At 33.6% G+C, this 21,472-nt stretch overlaps 1 protein-coding gene across 1 annotated transcript in view; it reads left to right on the top strand.

The window, feature by feature from the left end:
• The window catches only part of cdh27 (cadherin 27), a 31,463-nt gene that overhangs the window by 4,673 nt on the left and 5,318 nt on the right, over positions 1 to 21,472 (top strand). The window contains exons 2-7 of the mRNA XM_051122685.1: positions 11,380 to 11,529; positions 13,064 to 13,207; positions 13,874 to 18,331; positions 19,139 to 19,255; positions 20,052 to 20,201; positions 20,285 to 20,429. Of these exons, the coding sequence (XP_050978642.1) occupies positions 18,293 to 18,331; positions 19,139 to 19,255; positions 20,052 to 20,201; positions 20,285 to 20,429 (451 nt within the window). The 5' untranslated portion in view covers positions 11,380 to 11,529; positions 13,064 to 13,207; positions 13,874 to 18,292. The remainder of the gene's footprint in view (positions 1 to 11,379; positions 11,530 to 13,063; positions 13,208 to 13,873; positions 18,332 to 19,138; positions 19,256 to 20,051; positions 20,202 to 20,284; positions 20,430 to 21,472) is intronic.

Genomic DNA, 21,472 nt, shown 5'->3' with positions numbered 1-21,472 from the left:
AGTAGAGCAGACAAAAAATGTTGATGTTAAGGGCAGGGTGGCAGGATCAGGAAAAAAGTTTAATGTGTAGCTTATTATATGTTAAGAAACATCTTTTGGTACCTTTAACATCACCCTTGACATAATGAGAACTAACTGCACAATGACGACTGTTAATCTGAGCACAGTGTAGCACGCTTCTGTCTGCAGTTTGGTGGATGGCATTGTGAAAGCGCAGCAGATCAGAGATCAGTAAAGCACTAACCAACACTAACCAACAGTGGCAGATGCAAATGACCTGACAGTTCATGACATTGGTAGACATGACATCTTTTATAACAGCGCTGTGACATCATCACATTGTGCTTGAGACTGAGCGTTACATAACTGTGATGACCCAAGGAGTACACGGATGTGATAACAGCCTTAGATCAGCTTGTTTTACTTGTAGGACACATAGGTATAGACAATTAGCCATACTAGTTTTATTATAGTAAAACTGTTGTAACCAATGGATTAATTGTATAACCACAGTTTTACTACAAATTCCATGGTTAAACTGTAGCCCAACGATAGTTAATTTGTGGTTGCCATGGTTTATTTACAATGGTTTTATTTGCCCATGTACAATAACCATGTCTTTTACATATACATCCCAGATATGTACCTTGTGGGGTTTTGTGGCTGTGTTTTTAGCACTGAAGCTAACATACTTATGGTTGTATATTCCTTACAGTCGATAAATAGCTGAAGGGAAATCTGAGGGTGTGTTATAGTGAGTTCACCATGACCAATATGTTCTTAAAACCCATTGAAGAACACATTGAACCAGTTTTAAAAAATGTTAAAATCCACGCCAACAGCTATGACACAAAACACTTGTTCACCATCATCGTGAAGCACCATAGCAGATCTTCATTTTTGTTGCATTGCAATGTTCTGTTATGTCAAGGACGCTAGCAGAGAGATGCCAATCCATTTACACAATTAAATGTTTTAATGAAAATTTGCTTCCTTCATATGTTTAATGTATATTAGAACCATTTCATAAAAGCACAAAGGCAGTCAAGGCCATGCTAAATTATAAATATGGCCATAGAATAAATTGTCAAGACGCACTTTGAGATTCCATTCAGGACATGTGCTTATGTATGTGTTGATCAATGTTTATGTGAAGATTTTTGTGCCTTTTGTGTCTTGGTGGACTGTATTTTCAATAGAGGGACGTCTCTGAGGTTTCATTAAAAAATAAATACAAATATTTTCATTTGTGTTTTGAAGGTGAATAAAGTCTTGGTTAACACTTTACAATAACCTTTCTTAGTTTAGTTTAGATAATACATTAACTAGCATTAACTAACAATTAGCAATACATTTGTTACAGTATTTATTTATTTATTATTATTTTTAATGATAGTTAATAAAAATACATCTCTTCATTGTTAGTTCACGTTAGCTCAGGTTCAGTAGATAATATTAACAGATACAAATTTGTGAGCTGTCTTAAGTAGCACGGCTATATTTGTAGCAAAAGCCAAAAATACATTGTATGGGTCAAAATTATTGAGAAAGTTTTTTTCTATATTTATTTTTTTTTTACACCCTCAGATTCCAGATTATCAAATAGTTGTATCTCTGCTAAATATTGCCCTAACAAACCATACATCAATGAAAAGCTGATTTATTTAGCTTTCAGATGAAAAAAAAAGACCCTTATGACTGGTTTTGTAGTCCAGGGTCACATTTTTCATTCAACATTCAACATTTTTTACTTGTTAGTTCATGGTGACTAATGCAGGATGTTAATGGATTTAAGGAATTCTATGACTGTAATGTGTTACAGAATTTTAATTTTTTTGGGTGAAGTAATCCATTGAAAGTTTGTAATTACAGCCGAACACCATCCTTCATCCAAGATTCCTTTTGGTTTGTGGGTTTGAAATCTCCATTTCTTTCAAAACCCCAAGAATCTGGAGCCATTTTTGCTCCAAAGTTACCATATTTTTGCCAAAAGCAGGTACAATCATTCCTTAATGGCAGAGGCTAGTATCTGCATTTTTAGTCATATTTTTAAGGTATGGTTTCTTAGTTAGTAAATCAGGCTTTTGCACTCTAGTCCCTGAGGTTTAACACATGAACTTATAAATCATTCATCTGGAAAGTTCATTTCCCATGTCCTGTTTTTAAACTGTCCTCAGAGGGATGTGGCGGACCGGTTTTACGTTGCAATAGTCTACAATGCTTCTGAAAGTCCCCTCCTAGAAGAAAAATGTTGGTGTTTTGGGTGAGATGTCTGGAAGAGGTTGATATAAGGCATTCCTGTGGTAAGCAACTGAAAGTGTTGGGAAAGTGTTGGCATGACTCTGAGAGGGCCTGTATGGATGCTGTGCCTTGTCCGGTACCCTGCTGGATCATGTTCCCAGAATGCTTTAGTGCGAGACCCACAGTGACAAAGAAAGCTGGGGGTTGGGTGGGGTGGAAACAGAGCTTTGCCTTGTACGGAGGGAATGACAAATCAGTCCTTACAGACAATCCGCCTTTCTTCTGCTTTGATCCAGCAAGTCTTGCTCACCCCTCCCGGCCTAATGCTGTGTGAATGGACAACATAGTCTGAAAAAGAGGCATGGATGTGAGAAAGAGACGAGGCTGAGAGAGGAAGAGAAAAATAGAGTGATCTCATCCTCATGTGGTTGTTTACTCGCCTTATGAATGATCTTATTGGATGATTTGGGGCAGGGGCAGAAAGCCTCATGATGGAATCATTCACATTGAATCAATCGCTGATTCAGTCCTGTTAGAAAACAGTGGTTGATCAATTGACCTTTCGCAAACAGCTTGATTGACAGGCGATCTGACCAATCATAACGCCAAATCCGCCGTTCTGTCCGACAAACAAATCAGACAGGAGTGTAGACTAACTTCGGTGGATTTAAAGGAGTACTTCACTTCCAGAACAAAAATTTAGAGACGTTCATGTCTTTCTTTCTTTCGTTTTTTTGAGGAAAACATTTCAGGAATGTTTCTGAGAATTTGAGGTTAAAAAGTATATCAATTGTAATTTCTTTTTTTTTTTTTTTTTAGAAAATAACCGGTCGTTTTGCTAGATAAGACCCTTATTCTTCAGCTGGGATCGTTTAGAGCCCTTTGAAGCTGCATTTAACTGCATTTTGGACATTGCATATGAAGAACATTCCTGAAATGTTTTCCTCTAAAAATTTAATTTCTTAATGACTGAAGAAAGAAAGATATGAACATCTTGGATGACAAGGGGGTGAGAAAACTATCTGCAAATTTTTGTTCTGGAAGTGAACTTCTTCTTTAACTTTAATGACTTGTTTCATGCTTTAAAGAAGTACAGTTATTTTACATCCAATCTGTGCAAAGTACTTGATTATATTTTAACTGTAGTGCATTATTTGATACTACATTAAATTTCTTTTAAATGCACTAAGTGCAACTTTTAAGTGCAACTTCATCATTATAAATGAGTAATTACGTGCATGTTTCAGTGGAAATGAGATTGAAGTGTATTTTACTTTACCATAAATGATTGCCAGTACATTGCAGTGCACATTTTTAAATTACGTACTTGAGTCTTACTTATGTGGGTGAAAACTGCACTCTTAAGTTCAGCTATTTGCATTTAATATAAATTTAAACTATGGTAGATTTTTATTTCATAATTTCATAATTCAACATTACATTCATTTGGTACTGAAGTATATTCGTTTAAAGTATAATGTTTCCATAATAAGTACTCTTTGTGTACTTCTTTTTCACTAGAGTTGTCATGACAGAGTATTGAACTTGGACCCAAATTGTAAGTCAGATTGCTTAATAAAGCGACTATATAAAGCATGATTTGAGGTCTTAGAACAGGACAATTTGTGTCTATAGAACTGTGTTTGCCTTAGCACACACCAAAAATAAAATACAGAGAATATGAAATGAACAGAATGTACTTACTGCTGCCTACAAATTGATATGTGACCCACAGGTCAGAAACACTCATGAGCTCAGCCAGTCCTGCCAGCTGACCTGAATAAACACCATGCCCACTGCACTGGCATTTCGCTAAGTGCAACAGTGGGCAGCAAAATTTTGTTTTCTAAGGACAATAGCTCAGTCAAATCGCATTTTCCCCGACTTGCTTCTTTCTCGATCACGTCAGAGAAAATGCAATTTGACTGGAAGGGAATGCCAGAGAATAAAACACACACTGAGCAAAGCACTTAACCCAGCGTTATTTCAGAAGCACCAAGTCATCATTTTATCTTCACACACATGCACACAAGCAAATATGCGCATGGCAGATGTCAAGGACCGAGTCGTAGCACCGTGGTTATGCAATATCCATTCATTGCAAGTCTGTCGAGTTTTAAGTGCCTCAACCTTCTCAACCTTTTATATAAACACGGGTGTATGTTTTTAAATATTAAACTTGGACAAGGTCATGGAAAAATGGAAGAGGAGATGCCTGCAAGGTTCAAAGAGGCAAGTTTACGTGTTGAATGCTTTGACATTTGGAATGCTACTCAAGATAAAGCTTTTATTTGAATCCTGCTGCGTTGCTACAATCTCAGTTTGTCACCCATCCCCTCAGAGGGATGTCTAAGTTTACTTCACTATATTACATTTACATCCTATTCTAATCATGAAAAACTATATATCGTTGGAAAGGTCTAAAACCTCAGAAATCTACATCATAATGGGAGTTCTGACCTTTGTCCCCAAAAGTCTTTTTTCACACATTTTCATAAATTATATATCAATTAAAAGTTATTTTAAAATTGGACATTGCATTACAATGGAAATTGTACTTTAAAATCATATTAGAAAATGTATTTGTTTATGAATTATAACAATTTAGGTTTGGACAGTGCACTTTCACATCTATGTTCAAATATGGGGGTGACAGTTAAAGAATGTTCTTCCTATTCAACACAAAATAGACATGAAATGAAAATTCACAATTTTTATGTTATGCATTTTTTTTTTTTTTTTTTTTTTTTTTCTAGAAATGCATGTTATTGATATTATTGTGGATGTTTCATCCACATGCGTAAAGTGTTTAATTTTTTTTATAACACTTACACACACACACACACACACACACACACAAAACACATTTAAGTTCTGTGAAGCATGGGGAAAACAAATGGAACAGTACTCCAAAATTTCCACTGATTTCACTGAATGTTCACCTTTTTTAACATATGATTCAATAGAGTTAGTTTGGCATTAAATATAATGTGATTTTTAATATTCGATGAATATATATGATGTAAGCTTTATGTTACACCTCAAGTGACAAAGGAATGTCATATTGCTAAAATTTACAGTGTTTTTCAACTGCTTACACACAAAATCTATTCTTGTCACACAATTTCTGAAACCTGAAACTCAAACACCAGAACCACACACCAAATCTGCAAAACCATACGCAAATTTTCGGCGTTTGAATCAATTTTCAATTTCATAAAACTCTTTTTGCAAAACAAAACACATAATTCTCTGTGTAACACACCAAAATCTAACAAAGTATCTTGATTTCCTTTTTCAAACACAACCAATCAAAATGCCACACTAATTCATCAGTGCCTCACACAAACTCTTTAGTTGTGTAACACTCATTGCTTTACTTAACACCAGCCAATCATGGTTTTAGATTAGGCCTTGGAATATGCTTTGGAATAATTAACCTTTTCAAAATTATGTTTGGTTTTGATATACACTACAAGTAAAAAGTATTTTTTTTCTCACCAAACCTGCATGTATGTGATCCAAAATACAGCAAAAGTAATATTGTAAAATATTTTTCTATTTAAAATTACTGCTTTATAGTTGAATATATTTTAACATTTAATATATTGTAATATGTACAAAAAGCTAAATTTTCAGCATCATTACTCCAGCCTTCAGTGTCACATGATCCTTCAGAAATCATTCTAGTATGCTGTTCAAGAAACATTTATTATTATTATAAATATTTATAATTTTTCAGGATTCTTTGATAAATCAAAAGAAAAGATCAGCATTGGTCTGAAATAAAAAGACCAATGGAAATTAATAATTTTATTTAAAGATGCTTTAAATTGATCAAAAGTAAGGATAAAGATATTTCATATGTTACAAAAGATTTCTATTTCAGATAAATGCTGTTCTTCTGAATGTTCTATTCATCAAAGAAACCTGAAAACATTTTTTACTGAGCTGTTTTCAACATAATAATAATAATAATAATAATAATAATAATAATAACAATAATAATAAATGTTTTTTGAGCAGCAAATCAGAATATTAGAATGATTTCTGAAGGATCATGTGGCTGGAGTAGTGATGCTAAAAATTTAGCTTTGAAATCACAGGAATAAATTACATTTTAAAATATAAAACAATTATTTAAAATAGTAAAAATGATACATTTTTACTGTGTTTGCTGTACTTCGGATCAAATAAATGCAGGCCTGGTGAGCAGAAGAGACTTATTTAAAACATATCTTACTGTTCAAAAACTTTTGACTGTATTTCTTTTCTTTCATATTGTGTAATACTTTATTCACAACCACAAATGCTTACAGTAAAAAAAAAAAAACAAATCTTGGTTTCAATCTCTCTGCCAATTACTTTCAATCTTGTACAGAAATGTACACAGGAGCTCATGAAAGAAGATGTTTAGGTTTTGAATAACTGTGTGTATATGATATATCCAAAAATATAATATTATGGCACAGGTGTTAGCAACCTAAGACAAATGTTTGCTTTTGAGATGTGTTTGTGATATTTTGAATGCAGTGCTTCATTTTGCAAGAGATGTAAGGCATTTCTCATTTTGTGTTTGCAATTCTTGAATTTGTGTGTAAAGTTCTGAAAAACAGAGGCAAAGTTTTGAAAATGTGTGTAAGCAGTTGAAAAAAAACTGTAACCAGTCCCCAAACTTTGATATGTATGCATGACTTTGACATTTATTCTTGTTGAATCGATTCACTGAAATTGACAGTTTGCCAATTTTTTAAAGGGTTAGTTCAACCAAAAATGAAAATTAGCCCAAAATTTACTCACCCTCCTGGCATCCTAGGTGTATATGACTTCCTTCATTCAGACAAATCCAATCATATATTAAAAATCATCCTGGCATTTCCAAGCTTTATCATTGCATGGGTGGGTGTTGCTCTGTGGGGTGAATAAAGGCCTGCTGTAGCAAATTGATGTGTTTTTGTAAGAAAAAAATATACATATTTAAAACGTAAGAGTCACTTTAATCTAGCTTGGGCCGGCTGCAGGGTTGCCAGGTTTTCCCAATCGCATTTTGATTGGGGTCCCTTGTTAAAAATCACATTCCAGGGGATAAAATAAATGTTTTTTGGCTGGGAAAACCGGTGGTTCAACATTAGAAGTTCAAAACAAGGTTTTGAAAAGGAAAATGTCAGAGGATTTCGATATAAACCAAAAGGAGACTGGTTTTTCTTTGCTAAAGTAAGGAAATTTTGTTTTTTTGCTTTTATAAACAAACGTCGGTTTTCACGAGACTCACCAGTGCATGCGCAATGCCGACGTCCTATCTAATTTTCAGTTTTGGGTGAACTAACCCTTTAAATTATACATGAGGGTTCCAGGTTCATACGTGTCCAGCTATTTTTCAGCTTTACAAAACAGCTTGTTTTCATATTATTTTAATGTATTATCTTAGTTATGAAGACAATGATTAGCATTTACTGCGTATTGCTATTCTTCTCGTTATTTCACAATAGCGGATAATAAACCGTAAGTCTCACCCAAAGTCTTACTTCTGTGTTGAAGGAAAAGGTAGATAGCAGATAAACCATCTCATATATCAAATATTCAAGATGTTGCCCAATACTAAGACAAACCTGCTTACACACTGTGCTGAGCCACACATGCTGTCAGACAGAAACATAAATGGGGCATCCAGCTTCTCCTTTGCCCTTTCTGGCTGCGTTGGTCAGCTAGAGCAGATCTGATTAGTTATTCAGAGTGGCAGCGCTGTGGCCCCTGGATGCCTCCCATCGTCCTCGCTGCCGCCACCAGGCGAGAAAGAACGACCCCGTCTAAACCTTACACAACTGCATACTGTGGCGGTTTGCCTGTCAAATGTGATGACTCATGAATTATTTAAAAGGAAATAAAAAGGAAACGCAGTCATCACATTCTTGGCCAGGTTCTCCAGAAATGTTTTGCTACCCTATGAGACAAACTTAGATAGTAATCAGATTTTATTTGTGATCTTTCTCAGACATCTGCTCAAACATGGATGGTGGATGATATACACACTGCCTCTAATATAAACAAGATCTGGCAGTTCGTTTTGGAAAGTTAGTTATATATACTGTATGAATGTATATTTTCCATCACCCTATAGATATGGCTCATAAACACTGTACTAAATACCTGGTCTGTTTTAAAGTTAACCTTATAAAGCACATTTTTTATTTTGATTATAAAGACGATCAAAACTTCATATAATTCTAAAAAAAATTCTAAAAATGTCCACCTTTAGGTTGTACATGTGTGTGTGAAATAGTTACTTATTTTTATGAAGTACACATAAAGCAGTCTGATATACTCTATCAGAATTTCTTATTACTTTAAATACCAAACTGGGTATTTTTGCTCTGGGTATTTTTGCTGGATCTGGGTCTCTGATCAAAACTTTATTCCACCTCTAATATGACCACTGTATTCGCTCTTGACCTCTATATTCTATATTCATACAAGCCTGATGTAGGATATTAAATATAATATAAAGCTGTATCATAGAAAACCTACACTGCAAGGTTTTCTAACAATATACACTACTGTTCAAAAGTGTTGGGTCAGTAAATTTTTCTTTTTTCTTTTTTGAAAGAAATTTATACTTATTATTTACCAAGGATGTTACATTAATAAAAAGTGAAATTGTAGATTCACATTGCTAGAAAAGATTTATATTTTGAATAAATGCTGTCCTTTTTAACTTGTTATTCATCAAAGAATCCTGAAAAAAAGAATCACAGATTCCAAAACAGTATTTTGCAGCACAACTGTTTCCAACACTGATCATTCTAATAATAAATCAGCATATTAGAATGATTTCTGAAGGATCATGTGACACTTAAGACTGGAGTAACAGCTAATAAAAATTCAGCTTTGCAGGAATAAATTATATTTTAAAGTACATTAAAACAAAAACTATTATTTTACATTGTAATGACATTTTGCAATATTACTGTTTTTTTCTGTATTTTTGATCAAATAAATGCAGCCTTGATGAGCAAAAGAGACTTCTTTATAAAAAATACAAGTCTTATTGATCCCAAACTTTTAAGCGGCAGTGTATGTGGGCCCCCTTCATCACATGGCCTGAGACAATGTTCACATTTATCCCTCTCGGACAACGTCCCTGTTCTACAGCACGTCTGAAAGCAGCTGAAAATGCAGTCAGCTCTCCAGACACACACCAGATAATCTTTACATTATTCCTATTTTAGACCAGGTTTAAAAGGCAGATCCAATTATTTCAGGCTCAGCCTGTGCCTTCTAATTATGGTCGATTGTGGTACACTGTCTCTGTGAGGCTGGATGTATTAATGACTTGTGAAAGGAAAAGAATGCCATTCTCTAACAGTTTACAGCCGTGGTGCAAGCTTTAGGGCTGTTATTTCAGCTGAGCTGGTGTGTCACTTTTCAAGGACAGTGAAACACAAATGTCAGGCTGAACATGTCATACTGGCAACCCATAATTAGCTTGATTATTGCCTGTGTGTAATGTAAAGAGTTTCTGCTTAATGAAAAAATACACAGTGAATGCGGCCTGCTTATGTACTTACCTCTATTAAGTGATTATGTTACTGCATCTGATGAAATCTAAAATGAAGTCAGCCAACATGGAACTGGTTGTTCATGTTTTTATTGGGCAAGTTCCTGGGGTCAGGGTGACGGATGACTCATATCGTCTATTTGGAGATCCTTGTGCATGAGCTACCACACATTGCGTGTTCTCTGTATATAGACCAGTGACGAACTCCTCTGATTCCAGGCCAAATAAATGACAAACACACAGTCATACACACGTTTGCCTGTTTTCAATTTTTGGCATGTTTTCTAATAAGCATTGGTATTTAAAAAAAAAAAAAAAAACTTGTACTACACATTCAATAAGGTTACCAAGTTACTTCAAAGAATGCTGTCATATTACACATAAAACCATTTTGAAGTTAGTTTATTTACTGTCTTCATCAACCATTGTTGGACCACAAAACCAGTCATAAGGGTCAATTTCTTTAAATTGAGATTTTTACACTATCTGAAAGCTGAATAAATAAGCTTTCCACTGATGTATGGTTTGTCAGGACAATATTTGGCTGAGATACAACTATTTGAAAAAAAAAATGTATATATATATATATATATATATATATATATATAGAAATTTTAAGTTGTTAAGTTCTTAGCAAAGCATATTACTAATCAAAAAGTTTTGATATATATTTACGGTAGGAAATTTACAAAATATCTTCATGGAACATGATCTTTACTTAATTTCCTAATGATTTTTGGCATAAAAGAAAATAATTTTGACTCATACAATGTATTTTTGGCTATTGCTACAAATATGCCTGTGCTACTTAAGACTGGTTTTGTGGTCCTGGATCACATATGTACCAAAAAAGTTCTTTGGGGATAAAATGACAATTTTTACAATTTCTGTCCCTATAGTATTGTAGCTCAGTCAGAAACACACACACAAACACACATGTTTGTATACCGTCCTGCATTTGATCAACTATTTTAAAAGTTTAATACACACATTGCCTATATACAATGATTCTAGATTGTCAAACAAGGCTGAAGAAGGTTTATCAGCTCTCTAACTAATAAGCCATAGAATACTGAACAAACAGATAGAAGAAGTTTTTATCTCTAACACATTCTCCTATATTCCACAAATGTTTATTTTGTCTTAGTCCAGCATAGTACATTTAGTATCGTCACATACACTTTTGGATGAAGTAAACAATGTTCAAAATGTTTAGTTTATTTAGAGAACCAACAAAAACTGTGAAAAACAGGTCTGAATTTGATTTGCATTGATAAGATATGAGGTAATGGACATATGAATAGTGTGAGGGCAAGGGATAGATATTATTTTAAGTGTCACAAACTGTAAACATTCACTGAGTGTGTACAGATTTCAAGTGGTAACTTATGCCCCCTGCTGGTGAAATTTTATTTTATTTTATTTTATTTTATTTTAGGGCTTGTAGTGTGCCTCTTGTCTGTTATTTGACTAGAATTATCTAAGTAACTCTTGTATAAAAGTGTACAAATGTAGTGTGAGCAAATATTCCGGGTGTTGATATAAAATGTGACTGAAGTGACTGTCTTTGTTGTTGCTGGTAGCGGAGACAGAACATGCTCAGAGAGTCCCGGACACAGATTCAGCCCAGCAAATGAGGCTGAGAGAAAGACAACGATTCTTTGAGGAAGTCTTTCAACACGATGTGGATGTCTACCTTTCCTCGGCACACCTGCAGATAGATTATAAGAGACGTGAGTTTGAACACGCACACAAATGGGTGGATCTTTTCATTTTTTTTGACATACATCTATTTTTATATGTGGCCCTGGACCACAAAACCAGTCTTAAATAGCATGGGTATATGTGTAGCAATAGGCAAAAATACATTGGATGGGTCAAAATTATTGATTTTTCGATTTGTAAATTTCCTACTGTAGATATATAAAAACTTAATATTTAAATAGTAACATGCATTGCTAAGAGCTTCATTTGGACAACTTTAAAGGTGATTTTCTCAATATTTAGATTTTTTTTTAAAACTATGACAAATTATTGATACATTTATTACAAAAAACTTTAGGAATATTTATTTTTAGGAGCTTTTTTTGGGAAAATCATTGCTACACATTTCATTTAAAGGAGAAGTCCACTTCCAAAACAAAGATTTACATATAATGTACTCAAACTATGGTCATCCAAGATGTTTATGTCTTTCTTTCTTCAGTTGAAAAAGATAAAGATTATGTTTTTTTTTTTGAGGAAAACATTTCAGCATTTTTCTCCATATAATGGACTGATATGTTGCCCCGATGTTGAACTTCCAAAATGCAGTTTAAATGCTGCTTCAAACGATCACAAATGCGGTTGTAAACGATCCCAGCCGAGGAAGCAGGGTCTTATTAAATGATATACTTTTTAATGTACTTTTTAATAATATACTTTGTATGTCAAACGCTCATCTTGTCTTACTCTGCCTGGATTGTTTTTGTTCCGGTTCATGACAGTTAGTGTATGTCGAAAAACTCCCATCTCATGTTCTCCCTCAACTTCAAAACCGTCCTACATCACTGTTTTACCATTTTTTGTTAAGGGTGTTTGATCTTCTTTGCACATTCACTTTGCAAAGACAGTGTCGGTACTTCTGCAGTGATGATTTTGAAATGATTTTTGAAGTTGAGGGAAAAAATATGATGTTTTTCGACATTACCTAACTGCCTTGAACCAGAATACACAGAGTTCAACGAGAGCAAGACAAGACGAGCGCTTGAGAATAAAAAGTATTTAAATTGTATTTTTTTTGTGAAAATAACCGATCGTTTCGCTAGATAAGACCCTTCTTCCTCAGCTGGGATCGTTTACAACCACATTGGGATCATTTGAAGCCGCATTTAAACTGCATTTTGGAAGTTCAAAATCGGGGCACCATATCAGTCCATTATATGGAGAAAAATGCTAAAATGTTTTCCTCGAAAAACATAATTTCTTTACGACTGAAGAAAGAAAGACACAAACATCTTGGATGACAATGGGGTGAGTACATTATATGTGAACCTTTGTTTTGGAAACTAACTTGCTGTATTAGCTCCGGAATTCCAATCGCACATCATTACCATCAATATTAATAAATCAGTATTACACATAATTATAGCAAAATATTCTAAGTCTTATAATGAGACAGATGAAACAAATAAACAAATGGACGATTATAAGCAGCCAAATACACCATATACAACTCTATTGGTTGTCTTTTTATCTCAAATGCTGTGTCTGACCTTCCTACTGCAGCTCCCTTAGGAAGCATTTCATCAATGGAGGTAAACGTTGATATGCTAGAACAGATGGACCTGATGGACATCTCTGATCAGGAGGCCTTGGATGTCTTCTTCAGTGCCAGCGGAGAGGAAGGATCACTGACATCCCCTCTTCCAGGTACATATTCCACACCAGTCTAAATAGCTGTCAACAAGTTTCTACAGGTTGCTAGTTGGTGCTTCTGCTTGACTGCAGTATAGGCTGCAATATGGGCTCCACTGTCTGCATTCCCACATGGGATTTGCATAAAGCAGTACTCTACTGAACATCATTACATTGCTAACATTCTTTGTTGCTCATGTCATTTTAATGTTGAAACTCACAGAAAGTGTAAAAATGCACATTGTTAACTAACCATGCACATTGTTTCCTGTATACAAAGCAGTTGAATTTATATCCGGAGTTAAAGAATGTGACACAACAAATATAGCAAGCCTTGGATTACAAGACGACTTGTAATTGTGATTGACACAGGTTTCTTTAGAACTGGCTGTGAGGTGGGGTTTTGCATTTAACAGGTTTAGAGAAAAAAAAAACACACACCAGCAATTTAAACACTGTCAGTGTGAAAAGGGCTTAAGGCGTTCACAAAGATAGGTGTGATTTTTCAGTGACATCTGTCAGGTAGTACATTTTCTATGCGCTGTTAATCAAAAAATGGCTTAGAGTACTTTAACTCTGTAGTTAAAGAGAAAAAATAACATTTTATGTTGAAATTTTATGTTGTAGATATAATGTCCTGTAGTCCTGTCCAATTAAATTAAACAGCCATTTGTTCTCCAGCTCTCGGCCACGCTGACACAGAAGAGGATGGATTGCGGAGAAACGACTTGTCCTTGAGAATTTCTGACCCTTGTGAGATCAAATCCCGTATTTTGTCCACTTCCTCCAACTCAACCTGTGACAGTCAGGCCTCCAATGAGGACGGATCAAACACTCCCGTCGTCCAATCAGATGATGAGGACGTCCATGAAGACAGCCTGGTACGAACCGGGTCGCCCACAGCCAGCGAAGCCACAAAAGAGCAGTCTGGACTCTCATTATAACCTGCCTTCTCATTACTGACAGTTTGGGAAGTGTATCCTGTTTAGGTTGAGACTGGTTTTAGTCATAAATCAATCTACCAAAGACCTTTTTGAATGCTTGTGAAATTCAACTCATTCAAGGCCCTCATTACATCACACTAGGAGCGTCACATTTTGACTGCATATTTGGATTGCCACTTGTGACATTTTACTACTATGTTTCACTGTTCTTTGCAAATATGTTTGGAAATACACACCATTATGTTGCGATGCTCTTTACAAAGACTGATGCTTCTCTATAGAAAGACTTAATGCATCACTGTTTTGAATTAAGGTAGTGAGTCTCACAAAAACATTTAAAAAAATAATAATAATAAAATATGAAATTATATTTTGCTTAAAGAAAATGGAGCTTTTTCTGTACATCGGTTCACCCAGACAATGAAAACTGTTATCATTTGTTCCAAACAAGACTTTTATTCATGTTACGAACACAAATGTAGATATTTTAAATGAAATCTAAGATGTTTCTGTCCCTCCCTTGAAGATCCAAAGAGATCATAAAGGTCTTGTAAAACTAAATCATATGAACTGAGTGGTTTATTTAAAGTCACAATTACTTTATATGATAAACTGATTTAATTTAGGTGTCTATGTCATAGAGCACATCAAATATGTTAAACAAAGCTGAAATGTGAAAAAAGAACCTAATTGGAGCTTGCCTGTCAAACGCATGTTTGTTATATTTGATTCGCTTTATGTACACTCTTAAAAATAAAGGTGCTTTAAAAGGTTCTGCACAGCGATGCCATAGAAGAACCATTTTTGGTTCCACAAAGAACCATTCAGTCAAAGGTTCTTTAAAGAACCATCTCTTTCTTACCTTTTTATGATCTGAAGAACCTTCTTTCGCCACTAAGAACCTTTTGGTGAAACAGAAAGGTTCTTTAGATGTTAAAGGTTCTTTATGGAACCATTTAAACAAAAAAGGTTCTTCTATGGCATCATGAAGCACCTTTATTTTTAAAAGTGTATGTGTGTAAGCCACTGTTTACGTAAAAAAGTTTTCATATAAAGTGGTTGCATCCCTTAAAAAAAAAAAAAAAACAACTTGAGGATTTATTGACGAGTAGATGAAGAAAAAACTAACAATTTACGTTTTTTTTTTTTTTTTTTGTATATTATTTTACATACATTTTTGCCAACATAGAAGGCAATACACCAAATACTAGCATGGTGTATAAATAAAGTGTTAAATAAGTTTGTACATTTTTAATAACAGTAATAAGAATGTGATTTTGTTCTTGAGCTTCTGAGAGGAAAAAATGTTTAATTTTGTGAAAATTGTCACAATAAATAAAATAAAATAAAATAAATAAATAAATATTTGCTTTTACTTCTTTGCATTTATTTACAGTACAATAGACAAGGAAGTAGGACTGAGATGATGGGGAATGGGCTTATGACAGCCCAGAATTAAACCTGGTTGCCCCTGAATCTACAGACACGTCTTGACTTGTGGGTTTGCATAACCCACTTTCACAGCAGTAACAGACTTCATTTGCTTTAAGCCAAAAAAAGAAAAAGAAAAAAAAAGAAAAAAGAATTTGACAGTTTTTGTGAGGCTGACCCTAAAACTGGGTGTGTCGGGTTTGTATTTTAAGAATGTCAGAATTGTAATTGTGGTAATTGTGTGTGTATGTGTGTGTGTTTTTTTTTAATCATGCAGTATGTCTCTCCTTCTGATGTCGACAATACCTTATGCTTTGCTATCAAAATAAAGAAACATGCCAGCTAAAAAGCAATGTAAAATGTTCTTTCATCTATCACGAGCAGCGTTGGGGGTAATGCATTACAAGTAACACAAGTTACGTAATAATATTACTTTTTTCAAGTAACTAGTAAAGTAACACATTACTTTTTGAATTTCTAAGAAAATATCTGAGTTACTTTTTCAAATAAGTAACGCCTGTTACTTTTTCCCTATTTATTGATTGACAAGTCTCCTGTCGGGAAATTGGGAGTAAACATGATGTTACTGTATTCTAGACTAAATGTGAACATGCATTAATTCATCTCACTCGCAAAAAACAGATTCAGTATTCCTAAAAATAAATAAAAAAAGTGCAATGCAAATTCAGAATATGACGCAACCCTGCAATAATTAAATATGTTAAATAAAATAAATATCCTTTATATATTTAATCCCTTTTTATTAACCAGTGTCTTTGCTGCTGACCTTCGATGATGCAGCCTGAGGTGAATTCTTTTCACTTTTGGCTTAAAAGGGCTTTTACATTAGAACTGATTTATATTAAAAACAAAGAAGCAAGCCCTGCCCAGATTTAAAAAGTAACGCAAAAGTAACGCAACACATTACTTTCCATAAAAAGTAACTAAGTAACGTAATTGGTTACTTTTTCAGGGAGTAACGCAAAATTGTAATGCATTACTTTTAAAAGTAACTTTCCCCAACACTAATCACGAGTAACAAATTCACTCAGTGGTGTCCAAACATTTAGGATGGCATAGAATGAAATCTTATTGTGACTCTCATGTATGAATTTCTTGAAATGCATTATATTTTTGTAACATGTAGTGTAATGTGTGACGTAGACATTTGCCTGAATCTGTGTAATTTAAATGGCAAACATTACCACATAAACCACAATACTCACCTCAGACTGCACATTTAGACACATAAAAATGACAGGCAAGCAGGTGTACTTGTGAAGAGTGACAAAATGTTCCTGATCAGTCTGTTACTGTGATTGCTCTTTGCTGTCGCGACCAAACCCCTCATAAAAGGAATGTAATGCGGTGTCATTCAAGCAAATGTTATTCAAAGACAAACAAAAGAGAAAAGGCTAAAAATATGACTGAGCTGCCAAAATGGTATTTTGACATGTTATGGTTGATTATAAAAAGGGTTGGGAATATGTATGCGATGATAAGAGGATTTTAATGTCAGTCACACATCTGTTGTTTAAACAGTGACACGCATGGCGGGCTAGGAGTGCCACTCTTTTTTAAAAGATCCAATCAACAATTTATACACTTTATACAACATTACAAATGTGGAATATTAGAAGAGTATATGTTAAAACCTAAATGTGTCAGATTAGGGCAATACCACCTTTTTGTCCAAGCTATGAAATGTCATTTGCATCCATTTTTGGTTTCACAGATTGGGTACTGAACAGGTTTGACATCAATAAACACAACATGCACGTTTGCATGACTTCAGAATATTGGTGCAAAAGCTGTATAGGCTTTTCACGATGCCTTTTTATTTTTATTATTATTATTATTATTATTATTTTATTTTTATTTTTTTGAGATTGCAGGTATGGTCACTTTGCTGCTGTATTTAATTTTTGTGTGAGCTAACTCTTATTGAAGTGAAATAAGGGTGGTCACTTCATGGTTATAGGCACTGGCAAGTAATGCAGATGTTGCAGGTGTGAACGCAGGCATGTGTGACCTACGAACTAGTGATTGACTGACACCTGGTTGGACCTGAATGACAGCTTCTGCAGTTCATGCACTATAATTTGGATTTGGATGTAATCTGAAGCCATGTTAATGGCTAACAATAGATAAATGTGCTACAAAAATCCTTAAACAAAATAACTTTATAACTTTCTAACTTTTTTTTTCACAATAATTTATTCTTATCAATCTACTGCCATGTTAACGAAATGTAGCAATATTTTTTTTTAGGTTTATACTTAAAACGACACTTTTCCAGTGGGATAAGAAATAAAAGCTTTTTGAATTTTTAAAGGAATATTTTCACACAGTGTTACTTAAGCCTTATTTGAGTCTCAAATAATTTCTCAAATTGTAATTTGTTGTAAGAATGTTTAGATGGAATGGAAAACAACTGATTAAAAATAGTGTGTGTTTTTTTTATTTATTTTTTTTTTGTGGTAAAACTCTCCTTTTATCTCTCTTTCTCTCCCTATAGAAACGTGTGTAATGTCTCTTTCTATAATGTCTTAATGTGTACACTGCATACTGGTCCTGTATAACTAACACTGCCCCAGGGTGTAGTTACATGTACTTCTGCACTACACAGGTATGATTGTGCTCTCAGTTCAAAGCAGAGTCTGAGCGTGAGAGTCGATGAGAGTCCGGTGTGAATGCTTTCTGCCTCTCATTATAAACTAAAATTATGATGGCTAAAATGATGTTCCGCTACTTGGTGCTTGTGGTAAGTAGAGTTTATGCTGTTGTCACAGTTATTCAATAGGTTAATTCAAGATTCAGATCAAAATGTCTTTTTTATTCTGTTGCTTGTTTGGTTTAAGTTGCTTTTTACACTGTTTGGAAAGCAATAAAAATGTACTTTTGTTACCATACAGAGTTATTTCTACCTTAACAGCACCTAATTTAGTCATATTGAATATTTCTGAAAAAAATAAATACAATTGTAAAATGTAACTAAATTTAATTTAAACCAATAATTCATTGGTTTCTCAATTGTTATGATATTTTCATTGTTGGGATCTTAATCAATAATCTGTGCAGAAAAAATAAAATGAATAATAGCATTATTGTTATGCTATAACAACAACAACAACAACAATTATTAGACGTTTTATGGAAGTCTGTGCTTTTGTATGTGTAATCCTGTAACATAAGTGCCTGTCGACTTCTTTTCCTGGGGGTCAGTTGAGAAACAGCAACAAAGGAGAGTCTAAATAGCCTTTCCCAAACCTGTTTCACAACTTTGAATTCTCTCAGGTAAACATACAGTACAAGTTCAAAAAGTCTCAAAACGTACGCAAAAATATGTGTCCTTTGACCCTGCCTTCATGACAGAAATGACTAAAAATGATCTGAATGTTAATGATTGAATGGCATTTTCAATGGTAAAACAAAGCTTTTTCACCATGTTCACATTATCTAGGTGAGGTGGTCTAGGTCTTACCTTTAGATTTTTTTTCCCCCCTGCTCTTAATTCATGTAACATGTTTATAGCCATACAGTAAATAACACACACTGTTTCTGTTGAAAGGGAATGATCTGTCTGTGCAGCACGGAGACTCTCAGACGCCATAAAAGATCATGGATCATAGACTCGTTTGACATTGTGGAGGAACACCCAGGACCATTCCCCTATGAACTTGGGCAGGTAAATAACATTTCTCCCAAATAATGTACTGCAGGTATTAATTCAAAGCAATTTTATTGGGGTGGTATGTCATTTTGGTTAAAGATCTGGGTTGGTTACTGCCTTGGTTGGGCAAAATTCTCAATTTGAGATTGTTTTTGAATTAAATTTGCCCAAAAACAATTCAAAGGATTCTAAATTGCAATTTGAATTGGATTAACAGGAAGATAAATTTATATATTCAGTATATATTTATTTTCCTTTTTCTTTTTAGAAACAAATTTATACTTACATTCAGCGAGTATGTCTTTAATTTATCAAAAGTGAGAGTTTAACAGGGTAACACTTTTTTTTTGTTTTTCATGTAAATAAAATAAATTCAAATGAATTATAATTATATAATATAAAATTTAATATTTTAAACCTTCAGAGAATTCTCAAAAAAAAAAAAAGAAAAGATAAAAGAATAAGGCAATAATACCAAATAAAGCAGCAAAACCAATTTAAAACGTTTCTTGAGCACCAAATCAGCATATTAAAATGATTTCCTGTAGGATCATGTGACACTGAAGCCTTTTAAATTAATTTAAATTTTAAAATGTATTACAGTTTTTATTCAAATTGAATTTAAAAATATATTAAAATAGAAAACATTTTAAATTGTAATATTTCATAATATTATTTTTTTCATTGTATTTTTGATCAAATAATGCGGCACAGTAGGCTTAAATGTATTATTAAAAACTACATAAAATTCCTTGCATTAAAAACATCACTTTAACGCCTTCCTGTGAAAATTCCTTTGCCCAAATTCTAGATTAAACTGGACCGTAGCTACTTAGTGGAGTTCAGGCTAAAAGGCAAAGGTGTGGATGAAGACCCAAAGGATGTCCTGTCTATTGATCCGAACACAGGAGTCATTAAAGTCCACCGTAAAGTCGACTATGAGCAGTACAGTGTTCTGATGGTAAGTGGAACCAGATTGTTTTATTAGATGGTATTATAAAAGGAATAAATAGGTTTAAAAATAATTTCATGATCCTTTCAAAGCTGACCTTCCAAGCAAGAAATAAGTCCAACTTGGCCATAGATACTCAACTAGGCATGGAAGTCAAGATACTGGACATCAACGACAACCCGCCGGTATTCCAGAGAAGGGTTTATGACGTCACTATAAATGAAGCAGCAAAACAAGGTCAGTATTATTGCTAAACTCTAGCATTTTCATCAGCTGTAATTATGTGTATTTTGCATACGATTTATTGCAGATGAATATGTAAATGCATACATATGAAACTCCCTTAAAACAGTTTTTTTTTTTTTTTTTTTTACATTATTACTAATTTAATAGGAGTAACAGCATCACTGCTATTCTGCTTTTAACAAATGTTCATGTGTAATTTCTGCCACACCTTACAGATCCATTCATTTAGTGAATGAAAATGGTAACATTTTCACACATTTGACTACTGATTTACTTGTTTTGAAATTGAAAGTCTATATATGAGGAAAGTGTATTCATTAAAGGCATGAGAAAATGAATATGATTAAAATATGGAAAATTTCTAAAATTATAATTATACAAATTATATTAACCTTCATGAAAAATTACTCCTATAGCTGAAGAAACAAAAATATATGTTGCTTTAATGAGATTTAAGAGATTCAAGTTTCAAAAAACAGCATAATGAAAGTAAAATTAAGGTGGTTTTATGACTTGTATGTGTTTAATGTTTTTTTGATGCCTTACAAGCTTTGTGTGACAAAAAATGATATATATTATTAATGAAAAATCATGATGTCCCTATAAGTACCAGTGTCTGATTTGTGAACAAATGTTTATTTTAAGAAACATTAAGATATCCGACCTTTTCAACTGCTCGATCGACTATTTCAATTATTCAGTCACAGCAGTTAATGGCTTTTACCTTTTTTTTTTTTTTTATACATCTTTTTATACTTTTATACATCTGATAAATGCCTTTATCTTATGACTTACAGTTAATGTTTATTTTGTATTCAAAGTAAGCATTTAATTAGTTCTATGACCTTAGCATTGCTTTTACAATGCATTACTGTTTAAGGAGCAGGAAAGTGTTTTTGTGTTATTTTTGAAGCATAATCAGTCCCTTCTCATTGTAATTGTATGGAAAAGAATGACTAGTAATTTTGAAATAAATTATATGGCATTGGAACAACATGAGCAAATAATTACATTTACATAATAATTATTTAAAA

This window comes from Labeo rohita, chromosome 11, assembly GCF_022985175.1.
Source record: "Labeo rohita strain BAU-BD-2019 chromosome 11, IGBB_LRoh.1.0, whole genome shotgun sequence".
NCBI classification, from domain to species: domain Eukaryota; kingdom Metazoa; phylum Chordata; class Actinopteri; order Cypriniformes; family Cyprinidae; genus Labeo; species Labeo rohita.
Note: the sequence above shows the minus strand (reverse complement) of the source record. Positions and strands in the feature narration are given on the sequence as shown.